The 24,879-nt window shown below is 37.8% G+C and overlaps 1 protein-coding gene across 2 annotated transcripts in view; it reads right to left on the bottom strand.

The window, feature by feature from the left end:
• The window catches only part of FAM91A1 (family with sequence similarity 91 member A1), a 50,480-nt gene that overhangs the window by 11,621 nt on the left and 13,980 nt on the right, over positions 1-24,879 (bottom strand). For both annotated transcript variants that reach the window (XM_067531135.1, XM_067531145.1), the window contains exons 5-18: positions 24,129-24,196; positions 22,586-22,699; positions 21,663-21,753; positions 17,341-17,403; positions 15,946-16,052; positions 14,619-14,657; positions 14,357-14,469; positions 13,392-13,510; positions 12,800-12,912; positions 12,474-12,560; positions 11,386-11,518; positions 5,583-5,731; positions 3,488-3,622; positions 1,420-1,533 (exon numbers count right to left, since the gene is read on the bottom strand). In XM_067531135.1, coding sequence (XP_067387236.1) covers positions 1,420-1,533; positions 3,488-3,622; positions 5,583-5,731; positions 11,386-11,518; positions 12,474-12,560; positions 12,800-12,912; positions 13,392-13,510; positions 14,357-14,469; positions 14,619-14,657; positions 15,946-16,052; positions 17,341-17,403; positions 21,663-21,753; positions 22,586-22,699; positions 24,129-24,196 — 1,445 coding nt within the window. The remainder of the gene's footprint in view (positions 1-1,419; positions 1,534-3,487; positions 3,623-5,582; positions 5,732-11,385; positions 11,519-12,473; positions 12,561-12,799; positions 12,913-13,391; positions 13,511-14,356; positions 14,470-14,618; positions 14,658-15,945; positions 16,053-17,340; positions 17,404-21,662; positions 21,754-22,585; positions 22,700-24,128; positions 24,197-24,879) is intronic.

The raw sequence follows: 24,879 nt of genomic DNA, 5'->3' as shown, positions 1-24,879 counted from the left end.
ATTTTAAACTAATATTAATGTAAACAACTCAAACTTAAAATGTAGCAAAAGAGCAACAGTTACTTTGTGTTTTACTAACCATAACTACAAAGTTTAGTGTTCTTGTTAGTTTCAAAATGTCATCACAGCATACAGACCCTCATCCATAATAGTGCTCAAATAACTGCTTTTCTTTGTCACTTAGGCTCTTACAGGTTGATCATTTGCTGGTATATATAATATGAAAGTTACATAATATAATCCTAAATGCTTGCTTATTTGAATTACTACTTTTTCTTTCAGTTGTTTTCCAAATCTCAGAGATTTTAGCTAAATCAATGAAAAACAAAAAAGGATTCATACAGAACTATGGCATTTCTTTTACTAAACAGTAACAAAGACAGATATTATACCTATATATTTTTTAAAAACCCTATGTAGTAGTTAGTTTCAGTAATTTCATTGCAGATGTGTATGAAGAGCCATAGTGAAAGCAACAGTGAATTATGTTTACCTGTTTTTGATTTAGATACAAGATCTAAATACTAAGTAGTCTCTCAAGAAGTGCTTTTCTTGGATAAGAACATTTTCAAACAGAATTACCTCTTATACATACACCATCTTGGCCTATAACCTTAGTATTTTCCTTCACCTTGAAACTGTCTTCTCACATCTTCTATACCTGTGAATCTGCATCCCACCGCTTTGCAATATTGCTCAGGTACATCACTCTCTTAGCCCCACTTATGCCCAAAACCTTGTCTATAGCCTCATATTCTCTCATCTTGAATATGGCATCTCCCTTTTCACCTCCCCAAGTCCCAAATGTCTGAGCCTTGGTTCAAGAGACTTCTTATATGCCTCTCCTGACATCTTAACAGCCTTCTTGTATCATCAAATCCATCTCACCTGAAAACCTCTTTACTTTGTTAAATTTACTTAACTTATCCTCCTTTCCAGAGTTAATAAAGTTAAAATAATTAACAAAGAGTTCAGGATACAGTTGTAGGAAAGTCAGTGAACAAAAATTTGTGCAAGAGTACAAAAACACCCTGCAAGTTAGTGCAAAATTGTACTAAGATACAAATATTATATGATCAGAAAGAAATCATTGCAAACCAATAGAAATTTCTTTTAGTACAGAACTTTGAAAAAACAGGCATCTATAAAGCACAATTGTGATGCATCCCATACTTGTTGACTACATTTTAATACATGGACTATGTTTTAATCCATATAGCTGTATATGAATCACAGAACGATTTTTGTTCAACATTGTAATGACACAGTAATACACAAACTACACAGTAAAGCGGGTCAAAATGTTTTTAAGTTCAAAATTTTGAAAAAAAATGGAAAGTTTTTTTAAAATGTCAATTTTTTTCCAGTTTCATTCAGCCACCTCTACTATACATTACATATCATATTCATATAAAGTACCTGAATTAGAACAGCAGAATGTGTTAAAGCATCATTCAACATTGTCAGTACATTTGAAGTTGGGACTACTCCTGGGTCGTGACCCCAAGACGTTATTAGTAAGCGATCATAACCCTAAAAGACAGAAACAAAATAAAATGCAGTAGTAATTGATTATCCAAATATATAAAAGTGAAAAGCTAAATCACTAGGTTAATAGTAAGGTGTTACAATTAGGAAATTACTGTCAGAATTTTCAATAATATACCATTTTATATTGTGTCATAACATCACTTTTACGTTCATGCTCCTGCTTGTGATGGAGAGAGAATTTTGAGGTCGGGGATTTCTTAATGTACTAATTTGAACAGGATATATCTGTCATAAATCCTTGCAGCAATGTGCAGACACCACAATGTTCCTTGAGAATGGGAGGTGAAAATATTCTCATGTAAATTTGAAAGATAAGAATATGTGATGAGAGAAACTTTAAATCTGTCAGCAGGACTCAGAATGAGAGTGGTGATCTATCAATGTGGAGTATATTTTCAGAGAAAAATAATGACATTAAATGAAGACGAAACTGCTTCTCTAAAGATACAGTTGTGATAGAGCCTCATTTCTGAAAATTAACAAGTCCTAAGAATGCCTTCTGATAAAAAGTGTATATTTTGACAAGATGCCACTGCAACAAGCAGTAACGGAAAAAAGACCGATAACATTTTTGCATGGTAACAAAAAAAAGTGTGTGCAAAGGGATAAGATGTCTCAAGAAAAATTCTATTGGTATAGAACTTGACACTGTTTGGTACATGGAAAGTCCACTATGTCAGCAAACCTCAAATCTGGTTCCATAAGGAATTTACAAGGCAGTTACATGGAGCACTTTTAAAAATATAAATAAAAAAAAATCCATACCACACATTCACTAAACATTGAAGCTTTGGGTTACATCACACAGCTAGACTCAAGATCCAGTTTGTTAGCATGATAGTACCTCTTTGTGGACTCAGAATCCACACTCACCTGACCCTTTATTACTTCATTTTTGAGACATGACTTTTTCCCATGCCAATTTTAAAACAAAAAATAGGAATAGAAATGAGGGAGATAGAGTGAAACAAGATCTCAATGTTTTCATTCCTGTCCTGATGCCAGAAACTATTGCTACTGTAGCTACATCAAAGGATGCATGTATCTCTGTCTTTCTCCATCCATACACAAGGTCAGTTTCTGAAATGTTTCAATTCTCTTTGGGAAGGGAGACGTAGAATGTCTTCAGTTTAAATTGATATTTGACCAGGATAGTTACCAATGTGAACTGTAACCGTGAGAACTGCAAACTGGTGAACCTTCCAGTTGAAGGCATTCCAGTATCAAATTAGTCAAGGAATGCTATAATTTTAGTCCAACCAAGTTTTCATTGCCCATTGCAATTTCCACTACCAGGATTATGTGAAGCGGGGGGTGGGCAGCCAATTGCATCCCTATGTAACAGATGTTTTCCACTTAACAACTTTGACACAGACAGAATGGTAGGAGAACACTGCCATACTTCCTTTAGTCAATCCAAAACAGGATGAACATACGCAGTCATCCTAATTTCAGAAGACACTGCCAGGTGCTCCAAAAAAATCTGTCCTAGGATCTGGACAGTCTCCAGAACTAAGGGGATGGTCTTAACCATCTTCTCAAACTTTGAGAGAAGTGTGTGTGTGATTTTTATTTTGTTTGTTTTCTTTGGGGGACAAAGGAAGAAAAGAGAAGATCAGATTCCCAACGGCAGAATCCTTGCATTCTGAGGTAGAAGCCTAATCTTTCCTCAGCAAAGATATGCTTGCTCCTCACAAGTCTTCTACTACAGCAGCCTTCAATGTGTCCAGAGAGTACTCCTGAACAACCACCCTCATCATCTAAAATGCTTACTTCATACTAAAAGGAACTGCAATATGATGCATTAAACTAAAGCTGGGGGAAGAAGCGTCAAGTCTGCTGAAACAGCACTGATACGAACAGCAACAGAAGTAATGAACAGTTCCCTCTTGGGAGAAAATTCAGATTCTATTTGGAAAAAAGCATATAAACGTACCTGGAAAATATCTGGAAGTTTTCTTAGCCTTGTTCCTTTAGAGAGTAATAGGGATGGTGGTCCTTGACCAGTAATATGGTAAATATATAATTTGAACCAAACTGAGCTAACTTCTGGTATAGCTGGTCCAATATGCTGAAGAAAAATTAATCAAAAGATAAAGTATCATTTGAACTGCACCTATTACATGTACAATAATAGATTATGAAAAAACTGCAGAACTTTGTTATTTTACTATAGTTGGTACACTTAAACAGTAACCCTTACAAGCAGATAGGACTGACCTCATGGCCAGGAACTGCAACATCTCACTATTACATGGTGAATCCAAGTTTTAAGCTTCAAACTCAGCTGTCCCTTGGTTCCCTGGGTATAACAGAAGATGGGAAGGACTCTCCTGCTTGAAGGCTAAATTTGTTAAAGTTTGCTATAGATACAATACATATATGGCTATTGGACACCTGCTCAAACAAAATGCTGTAAACAAGCCGGTTGTTTTATAGAATTTGGTTACCAAGATGTTGACATTACTTTCCCTTGTAATTTATATTGCACAGTATGTTTCACTATTCTAACTTTCACTGCAGATGTCTGATTTATGAAACTAAGTAATATACTAAGTAAACAAACTCAGGAAGCAAGACACAGTAGTTTCACAGAAGATTATATAATGCACTTTCCTAAATTTTTAAAAGCTGAAAAATGAAGCCTATTGCATCTCGTCTACCACAACTGTGACATATGTTGGGAAAGGCATATCCATCTTAATTAATTTGCCATTCCGGGTTGTGTTATTTATTTTTAATGAAAGTTGACAACCTGGAGAACAGATGATAAGTCTTCTTACAATCCTCCCCCAACTTAGTTCTTCAGGAACCCCGAGGGGGATATGCCCCAGCATTTGGGAAACATTGACAGAATGTATCATATGAGGGCAAGTCTACACTTAAAACACTGCAGCACTTTAATGAAGATACTTTCTAATCCAAAGGGAGAGAGCTCTCCCTTCGGCATAGCTAATCCATCTCCCTGAGAGGTGGTTGTTATGTCAGCTGGATACACTCTCTTGCTGACACAGCACTGTCTACAGGGGGATTAGGTCAGTATAACTATGTCACTCAGGGGTGTGGATTGTTCACAACTCTGAGTGATGTAGTTATACTGATATAGGTCTGTAGTGGAGACCAGACCTAAGAGTTTTATTAGTAAGATGATCGTGATCCCAGTGAAGTCAATGGTAAAATCACATTGATTTCAATATTGCAGCTCTGGGACCTTAATATTCTGGGATTCCTTTAGTTTGTGACTTAAATATTCTATTTTATCTGCTACATAAAAGGGTAATGAAGACACTGTTGCTTAGGCCCAGATTTGAAAGGTATTTAGGTTCCTAACTGCCTAAATCCCTTCTGAAAATGGGTTAAGCTCCTAAATCAGTTAGGCATTGAAACACAAGTGTAGAAGTACTTAAATACCTTTAAAATGTGGACCCAAGTGCCTCCTCCAAACTTAAGCTACTAAATTTAAAATATTTACTACAGAAGTAGATAGAGCTACTTTAGATAACAAATTAAAGGCTTTATTACTCCCCCCCTTACTGTTATGGAGCCGTACCTTACTATGTGCTACTCAAAATGATATAGGGAAGTGGAATAAATTTTAAATTACTATCTCTTCTGGAAGATGCCAAATATCTATTTTGTTTCCTGGCATTTACACTGATAAGAGATTAGAAGACTATTTCCAAAGGGCTCATTGTAAGAGAGTTTTAAGAATATGAATTCAAAATGTTAAATATCTATAAAGGAACATCTGTCACAAATAATTTAACTAGAGAGATAATTGCCATGCAGACATTTAGTAAATATATTCAGCTTAATAATGAATGTGCACATTATACCTCCCTAACCTCTGATTTTCTGAGACAACTGTAATACTATTGTTTTACATGCAAATCACTTAAAGCAAAAATTCTAATGAAATTACTTTCTATTAAAAAGATCCAAAGAAAACTGCCTTTACATTAAAAGAATTATTTACAAAATGAAGAGCAATAATATCACAGATTCAGATTCCTTTCAAAACAGGTTTTCACCTGGGGGGTACAGCTGCTGATGGGTCGAATTTCATTGGTGAGTGGTGCCATGGAGACAAGTAGCGTATAGTTTTTGTTTAGAACTCTACTGCAGGTTGCAGGATCCAAGCCAAGCAAACTCTCACATCGTAAGAGATCCAAAGGAAAACCTACATTAATAGTGTCAAAAGACACTTAGAATACAGCTAGAAAAGGAACATATACAATCAAAAGCACATGTGGAAGGAAACACACAATCTTAGATTTTCTATTCTCTCATGTTCACTCCTGAATATTTAAATAAAATGTAAACAATATTTTAGAGTACTATTAATAGGCTGTTTTAACACTACCATACTAGTTTTAGTGAATCCATCCATTGCAATGGAACTAGTGCCTAGAGAATGAAATTCACTGAATGGTGGATTAACCCCTTCCTTCCTGAATTTGTGGGACCATTTGCAAAACTGTATTAGTAATTAAGAATTAAGGAAGGGTTAACAGAGAAAACCAGAGAAACTCAGTCAAAAGCTGAAACTCCATCCTTAAAATGCTCTAGCATGCGTAGGGTTTTATGGAGTGGTTTATTAGCTGTAGCACTATCATAACCATATGTTTTGGAATACGTAAACTCAACAGATTACAAATGAAATTTCAATCTTAAAGTGTCCTTTGATAGAAAGATAACCTTGTAGAAATCATAGAAGTCATTCTGGGGTTCAATGTTTATTGAATCAATTATTTCTAAATCAAATTTGCTCAGTTTACAAGTAAAAAGATGGTCTGCCAGCCTGAAAGCCAACCTGTGTTCCACGTTGTACATCACAACCAGTAACAATTCTAACAACATGTGAATCAGAAAAGAATCCAGTTCTTTCCCTGAGATGTGCTGGTTCTTAAAGTAGAAAAGTCTTGTCGGTCACTAAAGTAAAGAGATGCACTATTTTTACAGACTTGCTTTTCAGACTTGAACTTTTAACATTAAGCAGCTTGGTTTTTGACTGTTTAAGCTAACTCAGTATTTTAACAAGTATTTATGACTATGTTCTAGAAGATGTTTTACAACAAACCATTAAAATATAAAGTTAAATTATCATCTCCTCTGCTTACGCAGGAGCAGAAACATAGGCCACAGAAAATGGAATACATAAAAACTAGCTGCTATGTTGCTTTTTACTCAGTGCTACAAAGATGGCCAGTGCCAATGTTTTGGCCAGCAAAGGATTATATCTAGCACCTGGAATATTTCCAGGATTCAAGAAGACCTTGACATACTGATGTATTTCTACAAAGCAGTATCTCAAGTTTATGCTTGAACTTGGCTTCTGACAGAGAAGCAAACTTACACCTCACTGCCTACTTGACTATGTGAAGAAGAGTTTCCTATTCAGTGAGTTACAAGATTCAATATCTAATATTAAAGAAAAATGGTTACTTACCTGTTCTGTGATTGTTGTTCTTCAAGGTATGGGTGCAGACATGTATTCACTCAGGTGTTACCAGTGCACAGAAGCCGGAGAACTTGCCTAGCCATACCCATAAGGGTGGCATTTGCGCCCTGTGGCCGTTAGCTCCTCCCCTAGAAAGTTAAGGGCTGTTCCATCCCAACCCCCCTCAGTTCCATCCCACCGAATGTCAAGAGCAGAGATTCCAATGCAGAGGGAAGAGAAGGTGAGTTGTGAAATACAAGTCTGAAATATATCTTGAAGAACAACAGTTACAAAACTGATAAGTAGCCATTTTTTATTTCAGTGATTGTAGATGTGTACTCAGAGGCAGTACTCAGAGGTGGGACTTGGAATCTATTTAAATAATGACTGCAGCACTGCCTTCCCAAATTTTGCATCCGACAGAGGTGCTGCGATAACGAAACATCGTTTGGTAAAAGTATGTACAGAGCCTCATATTGCAGCCCAACATATGTCCAATATTGAAACATTGCTGAAAATTGACATTGATGTCTCTTGGGCTCTCGTTGAATGAGCCCATAATGTATACGGGGGTGCAGACTGAGCTACTTCATAAGCTGTGGTAAAGCAGGAAGTTATCCTTTGGAATTCATCTGCGCAGAAACCACCTGACCCTTCATTTGATCCACATAGGAGATAAAAAGTCAAGGAGATGTCTGAAAAGGCCTAGTTCTCTCTAGGTAAAAGGCAAGCATCGGCTCACTTCCTATATGTGAAGTTACTGTTCATGTGCATTTGAATGCAGTTTAGGAAAGAACACTGGTAAGTAAATCACTTGGTTAAGGTGAAACTGCAAAACAATTTTTGACAAAAATTTTGGATGTGGCCACAGCCCCACTTTGTCTTTGAAAAACTGCAAATACAAGGGCTCCAGTAGTAAAGCCTGCAGCTCACTTACTCTCTGTGCAGATGTTATTGCAACAGGGAAAGCTGCCTTCTGACACAGAAGGGACAGAGAACAGGTTACCAGACGCTCAAACAAAGGCCCCATCAGGGCAGCTAAGAGTATATTAAATTACCACAAGAGAACTGGCCCTTTCACAGGTGGGTAGAGATGAATGACCCTTCTCAGAAATCCCACTACCATGGAGTTTGAAAAAACTGACTTCCCTTGAATGGGCAGAAGAAAACACTGAGATCGCTGCTTATGTGAACCCTCAACGATCTGACTAAAAGACCAGAAGATTGAAGGCATAACAGATACTCTAAAATGTCCTAAATATAGGCCAGTAGCAGCTGAATTCCCCAAGCTAGCAACCAATCTGAAAACCATTTCCACTTGGCCAAATAAGTAGCCCTAGTAGAGGGCTTCCAACTATTAAGCAACACTTGTCGAACAACTTCCAAATATCATTCCTCCTCTTCATCTAGCCGTACAGCATCCACACCATGAGTTGCAGGCTGCTCAATACTGGATGCCAAATCTGACCATAGTGCTGGGTCAATAGGTCAGGATAAAGAGATATGGGCAGTTGATAAACCAAGGAGATCCGTATGTTTTCCTATAGGAGGCAAGGAAGCTGGGGTATTCCACAAAGTCCTGGCATGTTCTAATAATGCTTCATGTAAAGGAAGAACTACACTCCTTGGGCCAGGGACTGAAGAACATCTACCAAGTTGCGTGTATTTTCTTGCACAAACTCCACTTGAATACCCATAGCTGAAGCCATTCATCTGAGAACCTCCTAATGGAGCTTAAAATCTTCAGACACTGTGGAGAAAGATTGCAATATCATGGAGTCATCCAGTGATGAGGGTGACAATGGAAGTGGAGTCACTGGAGCCTTCTGTTATAGTACAGGCTCCTGTATGAGTGGTTCAGTTTGAACCTGCTCCAAGGAAGTAGCCTCCATTTGAGTCTGCAATGTAAGCAGCTGAGCAGATGATACTACAGGTTGGTTGGGCAACCTAACCCTGGAGAGAATTTTACTGAATGTGGAACGTCCCTCGGAGTGACTGGGGATAGGGATATGGCACTGATGGTGAGCATGCACTAGGCCAAAAACCCATCTCTAAGGTGGCAACAGTGCCAATCCTGGCACCGATTGTGGTCCATAGGAAGCCTCCATTATCCCCTAGAACTGTATCTCGAGGACAAGGGAGTGGGGGAGAATGTCCCTGAGTGTGATGAAACCCCAAAGCTATAAGAAGGTAATAGGGGACGCATCCAGCATGGAGCAAACAAACATCCCGCCTCGTCTGAGACCCAATATACTGGCTGCATCGGCACTGAAGTACGAAAAGAAGTCGGCGCCCTGAGGATAGGCCAGGACATCACACTCCCATTTGGTACCAACACTGAAGACAGCACAGATGCTGGGTTCAGTACTCATCCTAAAGATGTGGTCTGTACCACAGGCATGATAAGTGCCAAAGATGGCAATGGTGCCAACAGACCAGTCACTACTGATAAAAAGGAACTGCTCAATTGTCCACTGTGAGCTTTAGGCGATGCCAATAATTGGGACATGTCTGCCATCACACCAAGCAGCACTTTCCAAAGCAATGATGTCTGGGCTACTGAATGCTCCTGAATAATTGGAGAACCAGGAACAAGGAGAGGCAACAGAGAGGGAAAAAGTCGGTGCTGACGTCATTGAGTCACTGCAGACTCAATAAGCGTCCCATGGACAGCACTGGAGTCAACAAAGCGAATAGTCCAGTTCCATCTCACATATTTGAAGGATCACAGTCTGCACTCCTCCTGGAAGAGAAGGATGACAGCTCTGAAGTAGCTGCAGTCCATTTTGTGAGATCTTTTTCTTGGAGGACCCCAGGAAGGAGAACAATCTGTCGTCCTCCTGAGAGAGACATCATAGTCTGGCTGAGGAACATCAGCTCGTTCCAGCTCTGAAGTTGTTTGAGAGACTGGACAATCTGTGGAGGTCCTTCGTGCCAAAAGTGGGCCTCAAGGTGCTACTTGAATCTCAAGTCCCTTGCCACCTGCATTCTTTTCTTAAGAGACTCACACATGAAGCACCTTTCTCTAATGTATCTTCCTCCTAGCCACAATAAACACTGCATGTGAGGATCATTGGGCATAGCCACCCCACATAATGGACACTGTGTGAATCTTGGTGTGGGCATCCCACCAGGATGATTAGTTAATCTAACTATTCTTCACTAATACTAGGGGTGCCATTAACGAACTATTTATAACAAAAACTCAAAAGACTGAGAAAAGAAACAGCACGAAGGAAATACCATATGACGCACTCTAATTCTAGTCGCGGATGTTGAGAAGGAACGGAGGGGGTCGGGATAGCTAGGGGATAGGCTAAAGGCCACAGGGCGTAAGCTCCGCCCCTACAGGTACCACTAGGCGAAGTTCTGTTTTCGAAGTGCTGAGTGTACACACGAGTGGAATACACATCTGCAATCACTCAAAGAAGAACTAAATGTTGCTACCAACCCATATTACACTTTTTCTATTATCCGCCATTATACTGCAATATATAAGACACTTGGGCCAAACACTTCTCCCAAGTATGCTGGTGTAAATCTGGTGAAATACCATTGATTCAAAATAGCAGAGTAGTACTTTGTTCACTCGCTTCCAAACAGTTCTCTCTATAGAATAGGGTAATACAGTGGAATAGTATGATTCTGCCTTCCAATGACCGAATCCTGGGAGGTACTGAGCACCTAAATTTCCCAACTACAATTAGCACCTTGCAGGATCAAGCCCTTACCTGTTAAAACAAAATTCAATCTAATGGATAGATTTAGTCATCACAGAATTGCAGTTTTGGGGTATATTTCAGGCCCAAAGAGATAGGTGAACTAACAGCAAGAAAAAAGTTTTTGAGTTTCATCTTGACGATGGATTTTTGCAGTGAAGTATGTTTGGAATTTTTTTGGAGGGGAGGGGGATTTTCCACAGGCATAAAGGACAACTAGGCATTCAGCTCCCGTGTGCATGAGGGGTGGGGGCCATGGAAGTTGTGCCTAACTCCACTTTGTGCCTTTGAAAAATCTCCATGTAGGTCAGGATTATTTCTGCATGAGTAAATGTACTCCTTCACTATCCTTGAATGTGTGTGGTTTGGAACCGCCTCCCTCCCACACCAGCCCAGTTTGCCCATGGTCTTGCAGTGAAATCAATCTAGTACTTCGAACACCAGTCTACTGCCATGTAAGTGATTGATGTGTCAAATGTGACAAGAATCAATCCCTGGAGGCTCAAAAGAGGCAGCAGTGGACTGTAAGCACCCCATTCAGAAACGGCACTTAAGTACTTTACTGAATAGGGGACTAAATGGAGAAAACTTATATTTAAAGAGAACACATGATAGATAAACAAACTTAACTCCGATAGATTGGACAGCTTTCCCAAACAGTAACTTTCACTGTACCGTTATTTGGCTGTTCAGGTTGTGTAGCTTGTGCCACTAGGTCCCTGTTATGCCGCAAAAACAGTATTGTGTTTCTCAGAGTAAGTGCATGATCAAAGTATCTCTGTGCCTCCCCTTCACCTGTGCTTTGAACCTAAACAAAAAATAATATGAATGTTACACTTTCTATACTGTTTTTTGTAAATACCTGTTCCACAAAAAGCTAGATTAGTAAGTTATTATAAACATTCTATAGTCAGCATTTAAATGGTGCAACTGCCTTGAAACTTTTCAGCAAGAATAAGCCACAGCAACTATTAGGTTAAGTGAAGAGAAACCTGGCAAAGCTTGTCAAATACTATAATGTAAGCATAAAAGTGAGACATTAAAACTGAGGTGAAGGAGAGGAATAAAAAAAAATTAAATCAAACAACTTCAATTGTATTGTATCTTCATTGTTCAATATAACTTATCTCTTAAGAGCCCTATGTGAAAGGATGCCATAATAGAGTCATAGCAATCATAACAATTACAGAAAAAAAAATCTACAAATATGCAACTTTATAGTCATCTTAAGAATTTGGGTTGTTTAGATCTTACATCTACCATAATTTTAAAAGATTTCTTTTTAAAAATCATGTCTAGCAAGTTATGGTCTGGAAATTTCAATATTTAATGGCCAAGTTTTCAAAAGTATGTGAATTCAAAAGTGTATGCACATTTACAGATACTCAAATCCAGCACGCAAAGAAACAATGCTAGCACACAAGAAACAATGCTAAACACATGGTTGTTTGTACATATATCTACAAATACATGCACGCTAGGGTTTGTGAGGGTTTACTGTATTTGCATGTCTTCACTGAGTGACTGCACTTCTGAAAATTTGGCTCTAAAAAAGTCATTACTGGCACAGACATACAGGATAGTCACCATTTTAATGGGACATAAACAACTGAGGGTTGAATATTTCCATGCATGTGTTCCTGCCAATATTATTATGTAAAAAGAGGGGTAAACAAAGAGGCTCCTAAAACAAAAGTGCAAGGCCACACACACACACACACACGTTAAGCTCTGAAAAGCTTGAGACTGTACATGAGGGTTACCTTTTCAAGTTCCACAAGAAAACTGTCCAGAGATTCATCTGACAATTTTCCAACTTCAAACATAGTTACTGCATGACTTTTCAAGTTCTGCAAAAATATAATCCAAATATATATTGTATATAAGAGTCTTATCTCTCATAGATTCTTATCTCTCTGAGTGGGAGATTTAACATATATGTTTTTGTAAAATAAAGACAGAATTTGCTTAAACAATTAATACAAAAGTTCTACAATCATCAGAACTGAATTATACTAAATGCCAAAAGATTTTAAATGTTTTCTACACATTTGATCTTCACATAGACAAACTGAACAATCTGACATACTGGTGAAAGATTTCCCATCATCAGAAAGGCAGTTAGAGTTGAATCAAACAGGAAGGCAATACGCTTTGTGTGTCCACTAGACAGACTCAAGCTGCTCACACTGGCTGTGTCACCTAATAAAACAAAGAAAGAATTTGTAATCTTATTTGTTTTATTTAAGAATAAAGAAATTTTCTTTAAGCAAGCCTTAAAATCATAAAACGAGATCTATATATGAACTAAAAAATAAAGCCCACTCTACGCCATATGGAGTTCTACACATATTTCCTTGTCATTATTGAAACACAATATAACTTATCAAATTTAAAATTTAATTTTGCTGTTATTTTATTTTCATTTAGGAAGAATTCTACTAACATTCATAATGCAGATTGGTTAAAACGGCACCTTTTCAGGGTAGAGGAGGTAATATAATTTAAGAATAAAAAAGGGAAAAATAACCCAATGCATCTGATGTTAGAAGTATTTACACAATCTTCATCTCTCTTCATATTCTGGTTGCGTCTATGAATAATTAGCATTTATAACCTCAAGGCATTTTAAAAACATTAACCAAGTGATTGTAACATATCAATTCAAAATGGGTGTTAACCTGGATCATCTTGACTGTTGGTGTCAGTATCTGTAGCTGATGAACAAGCTTCCTGTACAGGACTCCGGTTTTCTCCACTGTCCCATGAAAGCAACATCTTTTGTGGATCCAAAGTATTCCTATTAACATAAAGTTTCTATATATTATCACTGTAGCACCCTGGCAGCAGCTCTGCCTGCTAATCTCATGGTACCTCACTCATGCTCAGGGGCAGATTGTGAAAACCACTGCAATTCCTATTAGTCAGTTCAAACATTTCACACCAATGTAGTAAGCATATCTATTAATCCAGTTCCTGCCCTCAAAACTACCCTCAGCCACAGACGTCTGCAGTCTCCAATTGATGGCTACAAAAGAGTTCAAACAGGTTTTATTTATTTATTTATTGAAAGCCTTACCAGAAATTTAAGTTTAAGAACAAAACAAGGGCCCCAACAGGATTGCCAGAGTACCTGAGTACTGCAAGCTGTCTTGCCAACCACAGAAACACACCACTAACTAGAAGTACACACACCAAGATATGAGGCACTGAGATATGCTGTCATGGTACTAGCATGGTAATGGCTACTTTTAGTTTTTAAAATCAGGAAATAATTTTAAAATTCCTGAAGACAGATCAAAATATAGAATAATATAAATTCACAGCCATAAGACATTAAAATAAGTACATAGTCAGTGTTTCAAAACCAAAAAGTAAGTATTCTAAACCAAAAGGCCAACATTTAAAGTATTATTTACAGCACCTATCAAAGAACTTTACCACCTATAATGCTCACATATACCTGAGGGCTATGCATGTGTTATTCTCATTTTATATATGGAAAATGAAGGAAGATAATTAAGTTATTGCCAGAACCACAAAGGGAATCACAGTACCAGAATCAAGGATAGAATTTAGAAAGTCCCACCTTTGTGGTCAAAACTATACTTTTCAATTAGCCCAAGGAACATGACAAGATACCTACTTCAGTCTATTTATAGAAGGAATGTTCCTCCATGATGAATGAAGATTTTCCAGATTCATTACTTGGCCTTTTTTGTGGGCAAAACCCAATCGACAATACATGGACACAGCATTCTGAAGAGACAAAGACACACATGAGATCAATAAAAAACTGCTAAGTTTTATAATGTAGTTTTAGTATCTATTTAAGAAGCCATGTAGTAAAACATTGGAGAATTTTCATTTTGGACAATTAGATGCTTTGGCTGTAGTATTAGACATACCTTCACCAGTGATAAGTCTATCTCTAGAACATTTGCAAGCTGAAAAATAGGAAACAAGACAAGAGACAAAATAAGAATAATTGATAAGTGATTCCAGGACTCATTTGCTCCTTGTCAAGAACACCTTTTCTAGTACAATACAATCTACTGTCATTTCACAAGTGGTTAAGGGAAAGGAGGAGAAATGTTGAAACCTTAGCCCAATATTCCCTTCCTTGAGCAGCAAGAGATTCAGAATCACATACTGCACTGTGTTACTCCTGGTGCAGTCATTTACACCAGAGTAGACTACATGCAAAGTGGATGTAAAATGCTATAATTCCAGTTAATTTATTTAACACCCACTATACACCCATTGTCAATGAATACACAGGGCATTGGAGAATCAAGCCTAGTTTTACAGTGTGATTAGGCTTTGAGACAACATCATGTAAAAGTGGCACTTACTCACAAAATCTACTCCCTGTGTTTTCATTGTCCCATTCATTCACTTTGGTGACAAAGATAAAAATTTAAGACTTTTTACTCCTGTTAGCACAACAGAATCAATCCATCTATGAGAGGGGGAAGCTGGATTCTATTTTTTCTTGTGCATAATCAACTAAGTTCCAATCCAAGGTTTAATCTCTCAGTTACCCCTGTGCAAACCTTTTTTCAGAATGAAACTGCTCCTTTAAGCAGAGAAAACAAAGTAAAAAGCAGCTAGTACTATGAACATTAACTACATGCAAAGGTCATTCACTAAAACTACTACCCCATGTTGCTCCTATGCACTACTCATTTTGCCAAGGCAAAGGTAGTGCCATTTATGAAAGAGTTGTGTGCTTCTTAATATTAAAAAAAAACCACTAGCACATTCCATAAAGTACTGAATATTGTTTCAAATTCTTCTCCCTAGACTCATCTCTGGAAAGCTACATCTACACATCTACTTCGTCTACACTGCCAGCAGATTTTGGCAGCAGTCAACGGGAGATACACAAGCTATGTAGAGTAGCTTACTGAAGCACCCCACTATGCTGCGCCAATGGGAAATGCCCTTCAGTCGACACAATGTTACTGTTTTTGCGGGGGTGGATTAACGGCATCGACTTCCGGATAAATCGAGCAGGTCTCCACTGCCGCTCAATCGATCCCGCAGAATCGATCCTGCACTGCCAACAATGGCACCGGCAGTATAGACATATCCCTTGTACAGCTGTGGAGATGGACACTGACAATAGATAGAGATACATGCATTTCCTATCTTTCAGATATTTCACCAGCCTGTTTCCTGGCCCTTCCAGTTTCCCCCACCTGATGCAGAAACAAGCTAAGCATTACTTACCTCTGCCACATTGGTGTGTTCATCTATTGAAACAAATATCTTGTAGAGAAGAGTTTCAAAGTAATCACCCTGCACTCTGTTCATTACAAAACCTTCAAGTGGAGGCACTGGAAGGAAGAATTATTTTAAATACTATGGTATAGGAGGAGCTTTAAGTTTTCACAATATTTTTGACTACTTAAAACCTGGAACTTTTTTTTTAAAATAGCCAAACTAAACTTTATTCTAGTTTAGACTATGGGGTAATTTAAAATATTTTCCCTCCAAGTTCAAACTTATTCATTCAGTTTCTCTGGTGCCTTTCCAAGTTCAAACTTATTCATTCAGTTTCTCTGGTGCCTTTCCAAGTTCAAACTTATTCATTCAGTTTCTCTGGTGCCTTTCCAACGCTACACACCTCCCAAAGACTAACACAATCAGAGATCTAAAATCATTCTATGAAATATTTATATTCAGCAATTTTCCAATCACCAAGTATTCTCCCACAATAGCAGTCATTCTGCCCAGCTGTATCATAAGACCCACCTAAGTCATCCTGCAGTCACCAGCCCATCTACCTGAAAAAAACTCCCAGCCTCCTTAAAAGATCTATGAAAGAGACTAGCTTTGTAGCATGCCTGAAGGGTTAATATGTCTGGGCTGTGGTGGAAAAAGGAAAGAAGTGAAGAGTTAAGGACCAGTTCCAGCTCAAGTGCCTTGACAGCTCTAAACTGTAAAAGTGACAGGTGGTCCCTCTATAACCAGGTCCCAAACCATTTAAACCAAACACAATTAAACCTTGCCCTAGAAATTCCATCCAAGATATCTTGGGAGCATTCAAAATAATATTAATTGCTCCCTGAATGTTGCACCATTTATCCAGTGGGCAGCCACATTCTCTATTAGCTCAAGCTTCCACATGGTCCAAACGTACAGCACTTTACAGTAATCAAATGTCAAGGTCACAGAGGCATGAATGATGGAAGCGATGTGATATCTGAATCAAGTCCCCCTTCTAGACAGGCTTTTTTTTAATAAACACTTCTTAGTTAAGTTTTTTACATTTACAGTATCCTTGTTAACTGCAGATACAACAAAACAAGGACAATTGTTTAAATAAATAAGTAAATAAGGATCTCATCTCTATATATATTAAAAACGGCTTTATTACTTCAGATAGAAATATAAGTTGAAATAAATAAATACTAGCATAAGGATAAAGGACAAAATGTTTTAGCAGCAAGTTGGAAAGTCACTGAATGAACAAGAAAAATTCTCATCCATCTTGGTGTTATGGTTATATGGGTCACTTTAATAAAAACAGACAAGCAGCACCCAAGAAAAGGAAACCTAAATTTTCAGGAACAAATCTCTCCCCCAGAAAACTTAGCTACTACTTCTAAAACATACACTCACCTGCTATACAACTGTCATCAGATATTGGTACGTCAAGATAAATAAATCCTTTGTTATATAAGCCTTTAGAAATAAAAAAGGTATATCATTTTAGGGAGATGTTTACCCAATTACTAATGATACTAGCAGACACTACATTTTTTTCAATCAATCCTAAATTATTTACAGCACAAAGATAAGGTACAATTTGACTCACAGCCTTATATTTATTTCAGAGACAGGAATTAGGAACATAACAGGGCATGGGAAGAAGGGTAATCAGAAACTGAGGGAACTATGTTTATTGCAGAAACATGGGATGTATCTACACTGCAGTTACTATGGACTCTTATTTGAGTTTTATCTTAAACCTTCTACCATTCACCCAAAAAAACCTCTGACCCAGGTTTACTTAGCTGAGAGTGTGGGTTAGAGCCTGGTTCTGCTTTTAATTACCCATAGTGAGGATGCAGACTTAACTCACTTGAGTGCTGATAGTCCTTCCCACAATCCACCCCCACCCGAAGGACGGACAAGTTCTCCCACAAATGACTGGGACACAATCCTAGGGTGTCTCAGCACAGAGAGCCATAGGATGTGCCCCTGACATACATGGGAGTGCAGAAATAGTGAGGACGCAGTAATGAGGAAATAGCTTTGTAGTGGCAATACTCACAACCAGGAGTAGGCTAACCTGAATGCTCAACTTGGGTGTCAATCACCCAGGTTAACTGTACAGCATAAACATAGTTATGGAGAGGGAGTTCAAAGGGCAAGACCCAGAGAGCACATTTCAGCATAACCTGAAAGCCCTGCCTGTTAACTCCAATAATTGTATCATGAGCTAATAAAGCACAAACCTTGATCACCCAGTGTATTAGGTGTCTGATTTATTGTCTTTCATTTATCTCTGACCCTGGGCCAGAGAGCTAATCTACTGCAAGTTCAGTATAGCAGAAAGGACATTATCAGCTCTCAGTTTTTAAATATATGTGTGTTTTTATTTAACTCCTTATCCTTGAGACTAAGTATTTTATTTAGCTCAGGGTAAGACATTTGAGGATAACTAACTCAAAAGTTAACACCTCCAAGAATCATTTAGTTAATCATCTTAATTATTTGGCATTCAAAATATTACGAGAAACAGTAGACATTTTCACAAATAGATTGCCAAGCCAACAGCCAACCATGCAAGCGAGCTTGATAAGACACAATTTTAGCACTATAGGGATTTGAGTTGCAACTGTACACATTTTAGTAATAGAGGCTTAACAAACTGTGTTCAGACTGGACTCATGCTTTATGTTAGGAATTGCACTGCCTTCTAAAAATAAAGATACACACACTATATCATGGACTGCACACTGACAAGCCTGCACAGAGTATATAGCAACATGTATCCAGACAGGCTGTTAAGCACATGTAGTGCAAGACAACCTGTAGTCATAGGCCAGGAGGACACACGGCAAGCTGACACAGCTCAGAGTGGGGTGCTTTTTATTGCTTTCTTCAAGTGCAGTCTTCATTGCTGGTGCATGCTCTCATTTGCTGTATATGGCAGCATATACACAACAGATTTTTAGGACAACCAAACCCTTTTTTCCCATAAAAACCCATCCCATTGGTGGTCCATTCTGTTACCTGCCCACATCTGCTTTTTCCACCCACAAGACAGGGCAGGGCAGCCTCTACACACCCACGCTGGGTACACTGCTATTTGCACATTGAGTTAGCACCCTTTACTTTCCTCAGGCACAGGCGTAACTTAGCCCTAAATACCTTGAATGGTCACTGTCAAGCATTTTTTCTTAAATCCTCTACTGTTCTTACATCCACTCAAAAGCTTGAAATTAATCTCCCTCATTCTTTCAGGGTTTGTTAAATGGAACAGGACAAAATCTGTAGAATTTCTTCCTGCCCTGCTTATGGGGAATACATAGTATAGTCAGAGCCCTCACATTGGGGGGGGGGAAAGAAGGGTACACTTTACCAGGGCCCAGAAGCCTTGGGGGATCCAGCCCAGGCTGCAACCCCCATTACCATGAGGAAAAAATTGAGGCTAAATTGTATATCGTGCCTGAGGATATTTATAGAAACTTATTTCCCTGTATCTATGCATCTATTGTCCAGATCTTGTGAGATTTGCTGGAGCCAATCAGAAGCAGTGTTAGAGCAGTCTCAAGCAACATTCTGAGCAGTGAGTTGCTGGGCCTCCTGGCCCAGCCCAGGCCCTTCTCTAGAATAGATAGTGTGTGCTTGTGCAGTTAAACTAGGACTTGTTGTTTGAGACTGAAAGACAGAGAGGTTTGTGCTCCTCTCTGTGACATTGTCTATCATATCAAGATCAAGAACTACCAGTCCCAGAGTTCCTTGTGCATAGGCAGGAGGAAGGGACAGCTGGTGGGAGGGGCAAAGCAAAGCACCATGAGACAGTAGGAGCCAGTGCCGCTGCCTCTTCTGTCTAATTCACTCACAGTCACACACACACCCCATACTGCCATGTCTGGTGGTGGCTATAAATACAAATCAGGCAGCCAGAAATGTAAGGAGGTAAAAGAGAGGGAACTAAAAGAAGCTAAAGGACACCAGTCTATCCTCCAGTTTTTCACTTCAGACAAGGCCTTTCTGCAGTCAGACAATATACTAACTAGGAAAGCAGATGACCAAAAGATGAAAATGATTTCAATATAGAGACTGTGTCTCTTGCACTGGCAATTGATGAGAAAGAAAAGCTGCCAGAACATGCATCATGTGACTCCAATCTAATGCTTGAAGATAGTCAGGTAGTATCACTATTAGCACCACCACATTCAGAAGGTTTACAAGAAGCAGTAGAGAGTAGTGCTACACTATCTGATTCTTGTCTTTTCAAAGATCCAGGCTTGTGGCCTGAAAAGAACGGTTAAGCCACTTAGCTATCTTATCCATTGAATGTGAACTTGCAGGAGAAATAGACTTTGGGGGGCTAATTCATGATTTTGCAATGAAAAAGGCCAGAAAAATATAGCTTTAAAGTTAATTGGCCTTTCTAATTATAAAATGTTTGCAGTCACATTGGTCCATTACAATAAAAAAATCAAGACACTGACAAGATACAATACCTTTATAATGACCAAAAAGTTACAAAATAGTTTGGCAAACGTGTAGGACTCTCAGGCTGGGTGTTATGTTAAACAAAAATAGCAAAGCGGGGGAGGCATTTTTCAGAAATGTAGAATATGTAACAGTAATTTCCAAATTCAAACTTTTTTCACGGCTCATGAGATTGTATGTATGGGATGACGGATTGTGGTTTTTGTGTGGGTGGGGGTCTGTGTTACAAGTTTGTACTGAGCCCAAAAAAATTATGCTTGGGCCATGAGTATAGATCTTCTTCATTTACTATCTCATTTGCAGGATCAATGCCACCAATGATTTATGCAGAGAGAGCTCAGAGAAGAGGATTTGTTAGTCAGTTTGGGCTCCCTCTGCTGGCACCATAACTTAACTCAAAATATTTTTTGTTTCTATGTAAACAATGGAGAGACAGAGTTCCAGAGGGTAGCCGTGTTAGTCTGTATACAGCAAAAACAATGAGAGTTCTGTGGCACTTTAAAGACTAACAAATTTAATTTTAGCAGGCATAAGCTTTCCTGAGACTCAGCTCACTTCATCAGATGCTTCTGACGAAGTGGGCTGAGCCTCACGAAAGCTTATGCCTGCTAAAATTAAATTTGTTAGTCTTTAAAGTGCCACAGAACTCTCATTGTTTTTGAGACATACATAGAGTTTCTCAGCAGTAGAGTGGGACATCTTTGGAAAATCAACAAAAGATTGTTACCACCAAATCATAATAATCTTAAATGGATGCCAAATTTGCTATTTGATAGTGCTCTTCAGAACAGAATCAATTACTATTTTAAAAGCTCTTCCCTCCCCAAATAGTATATATTAGATGAATAATAATAGTAAATTGAAACAATGCATTTTTAATTTGGATCAACACAATCATGATGTCTAGAAATTGCATGCGTTTTCTAGATCTTTTTATGTGTTGCTGTGGGAAAGCCGTTGCATCATTTCAAACAGAAATAGAGTGACAGCTACAAAATATATATATATATACTGCTAAGAATCAGTGTTATGCTATTTATGAAACATTGTTTATAGGTGATTTTGAGTTTAACTATTTCTCCTTTCCTCCACTCTTGTATCATTCCACAATAATTTCCTTCATTTCTTATCTGTACTGAATGCTTCTACCTCCTATGTTCTTTTTACTCCTAGTTTGAAATACTGGTCCTCAAATTTTTCCTCAATAAATTCTTCAGTAGATAGAAATGCCACATTTGTTAGACACTTACTGTGAACTATATTGTAGTCTAGTGATCCAGCAAGTTGAGGACCTGAATCAATTATCTTATCAATAACAGATTTCTCAGATGTAGTACAAATCTATGTAAAAGAAAACGTTAAATACTAGTTAGATCTGTCTAAGCATTTTACATACAGTCATTCAGAATGAAAAGTTCTCAGCTTTAAACCAATGAAAACTAATAAAGGCATATTTACACAAGGAAGACAGGACTTGAACCACAGATTTAAGCTTGCCATAGCTGTCTAGTTTGTTACTCTTGTCCCTGCTGAAGTAACCTCATCACAAGATTATGCACTCCTCTGGAAGTTGTATTTAGTTTACTGCCTGATGAAGATTTAGCAAGTGAAGTTCAGATCAAAATAGTTTTTAAAATTTATTGATGATAGAGTGCTAAATTTTTAAGTAGGATGGTGCATTTTCAACACAGCTTATTTAACTACAATCTATTTTAGAACTGTTAAGTTTAGGATCTAAATACAACACCTCTATTTAAATCATTTTGGGGTTATGGGATCTTGAAATACAAAAAAACTGCATCTGAAGTGTACTAGGTTCCATCCAAACATTCAGTCCCTGCTTTGAACAACTTACAATCTAAATGAGACAACCACATAACACCACATTACATAGTTGTTTCTTTTTGTTTTTGTTTTTTAAGATATATGCATCACATAGTTCATGGGAAAATGTTTTTCACAGTCATGCTGAAATAAGTTTTCTGATACCACATAACCCAGGAGCCAGAATTCACAGGAAATACTTAAAAGAGAAAGTATACCAATAAAAAATCCCTTACAACTATTTCCATAAGAAATTCTATTACATTAAGAGATAAACAGTACAGATTTGTAAACTTTCCCAATTCTCTCCGTAATTAGCAGTGTCTAAATTTGGTTAAACAAACAATACCTTAATGTCATCCTCTGTGATGTAGCCGGCCTGCACCACCCACCATGCCTCTACGGCAATCTCCACTGGCTTTACTGGTAGCAGATCACGAGCAGTTTTCCTTCTGAAAAATTTCTGCAGTGATACAGTCCATTTGAAATTGTACGTTAAATGTTATTGATTACAAAATAAGGATGTTACCAGTTTCCTTTAAACCATAAAAACAGCTACTTGTAAATGCTTGTTCTCTAAGTACTGCATACTCAGGCATTAAACAAACAGTGCAGGATACATTGGTAGGTGGGAAGCCTAACGATTTTTATTCTTACTCCCCTAAGGTCACTGAATGCACATGTATATAGCACACAGGGATGAAAACAATCCATTTACCCCAGCAGTTTTTAAGCCTTCACATAAGTCTATGTGTGTATGTATATATTCGTTTCAGTCATTAAAAAATGAGAACTGTACTCAAGTCTGCTAGCATGAAGTCCAGGCCTGAACTATTAAAAGTACACCAGCATTTTATTAGCAAAAAAGCAGAGACTGAAGATACAGAATAGTATACAATATATCAAATGGAGTGTTTTTGTAGGCAGAATACTTTACAAAACTAATAAGCAATGCATCATAAGAACACGTATTCTGTTTATTTCTGCTGACAGATAATGATTACACTATGTTCCAGATGAGCATGATGCCACGAGCTACTATAAACTTCAGTTCATGAAAAAATTGCTAGAGGGTACTGTTGTATTGATATGGGTAAGATTACTCTTCTCTACATTCTGTACAGCAGGCCCCTAACGTTTTCGTTTCAGTCAGCCTACACTAAATCTCTTTTTACTTGGATACACAATCCTTTGGCCAACGGCACAATGCTATAACTGTAGAAAGCACTTATGAATTACTTACTATATTCTTAAAATGGAAATTATCATTGTAAACTGAGCTCATAAAAGGGCCAGATCATGCAGACATCAATCATCAAATTAGTCCTGATGTCGTCAGTGGAACTGCTCACACACAGAAAAAGGGCTGCATGATCAGATCTAACACTGAATCCTCTAACAGACCACATGAGTAGTATACAAACTAAATACAATTTACACTAACTACTTTGATTATAAGCTTTTGGGAGCATACACCAGGGCAAAATCCACTTTCAATTATACCAGTATAAGTATGGAATAACTCCACCAAAGCCAATGGAATTACTTCAGATTTACACTCAGAGGAGAATTTAGCCCCTTGTCTTTGTCTAGAGAGGGCCTTAGACAAAATGTAGCATGAATAAGTAATAATAAGATAACATAAAGCTGGAGAAACTTTTTTTTTTTTTTGGTGCTTTTTTATCACAATTAACAAAGATATTTTAATAGCTTTGAAGAAACAAATATGTTAGTGTATTACCACATGAAATATTATGTTTGATTAGCTAAAATTATGATTAAAGAGGCATATGCTTCCTATCCCCATCTAGAACAGCTTTGTCAAGATGGAGCCAGGCATGGAGAGCAAGACTCACACTTAGAACAGATGGAAAAAAAAATTAAAAACTTACTTTTGATGACCTACACTGGTTCATTAGATCAATGTACTGGTTTCTTCCTATACCAAGAAGCCTTAGACCTGAAAAGTAAATGTTTGATTTTCCTTAGGAAAAAAAGTCCTTTTTAAATTGAAGCTGTGAGAACATATTATTCTCATTTTTTAAAGTAGTTCTGAGTATCAAGAATATTTTCAATACTTTCCCAAGAGCAGAATTTGGCTTCCTTCATTTACTTTGCACAAACTAAATTCATAATTCCAAGGCCAGAAGGGACCATTGTTGTCATCTAGTCTCACCTCCTGCATAACATAGGCCTATAGAACTTTCCCAAAATCATTCCTAGAGCATATCTTTTTTTTTTAAAAAAAATCACTCCACTTACATAAAAAATTGTCAGCAATGGAGAATCCACCATGACCCTTGGTAAATTGTTCCAATGGTTAATATTCACTGTAAAAAATTTACACCTTACTCCGAATCTGAATTTGTCTAGCTTCACATTCCAGACACTGTTACACCTTTTCCTGCTAGACTGAAGAGCCCACTATTAAATATTTGTTCCCCATATAGATACTTGCAGACTATAATCAAGTCACCCCTTAACCTTCTCTTTGTTAAAATAAATAGATTGAGCTCTTTGAGTCTATCACAATACGGCATGTTTCCTAATCCTTTAATCATTTGTGTGGCTCTTCTCTGAGTCCTTTCCAGTTTATTAATATCCTTCTCAAATTGTGGGCACCAGAACTGGACACAGTATGCC

Source organism: Emydura macquarii, unplaced genomic scaffold (assembly GCF_026122565.2).
Source record: "Emydura macquarii macquarii isolate MOO-44397 ecotype Brisbane River unplaced genomic scaffold, CSIRO-AGI_Emac_v2 contig_369, whole genome shotgun sequence".
In the NCBI taxonomy this organism is placed as follows: Eukaryota; Metazoa; Chordata; order Testudines; family Chelidae; genus Emydura; species Emydura macquarii.
The sequence above is the reverse complement of the archived record's forward strand: the minus strand, read 5'-3'. Positions and strand labels throughout refer to the sequence as shown.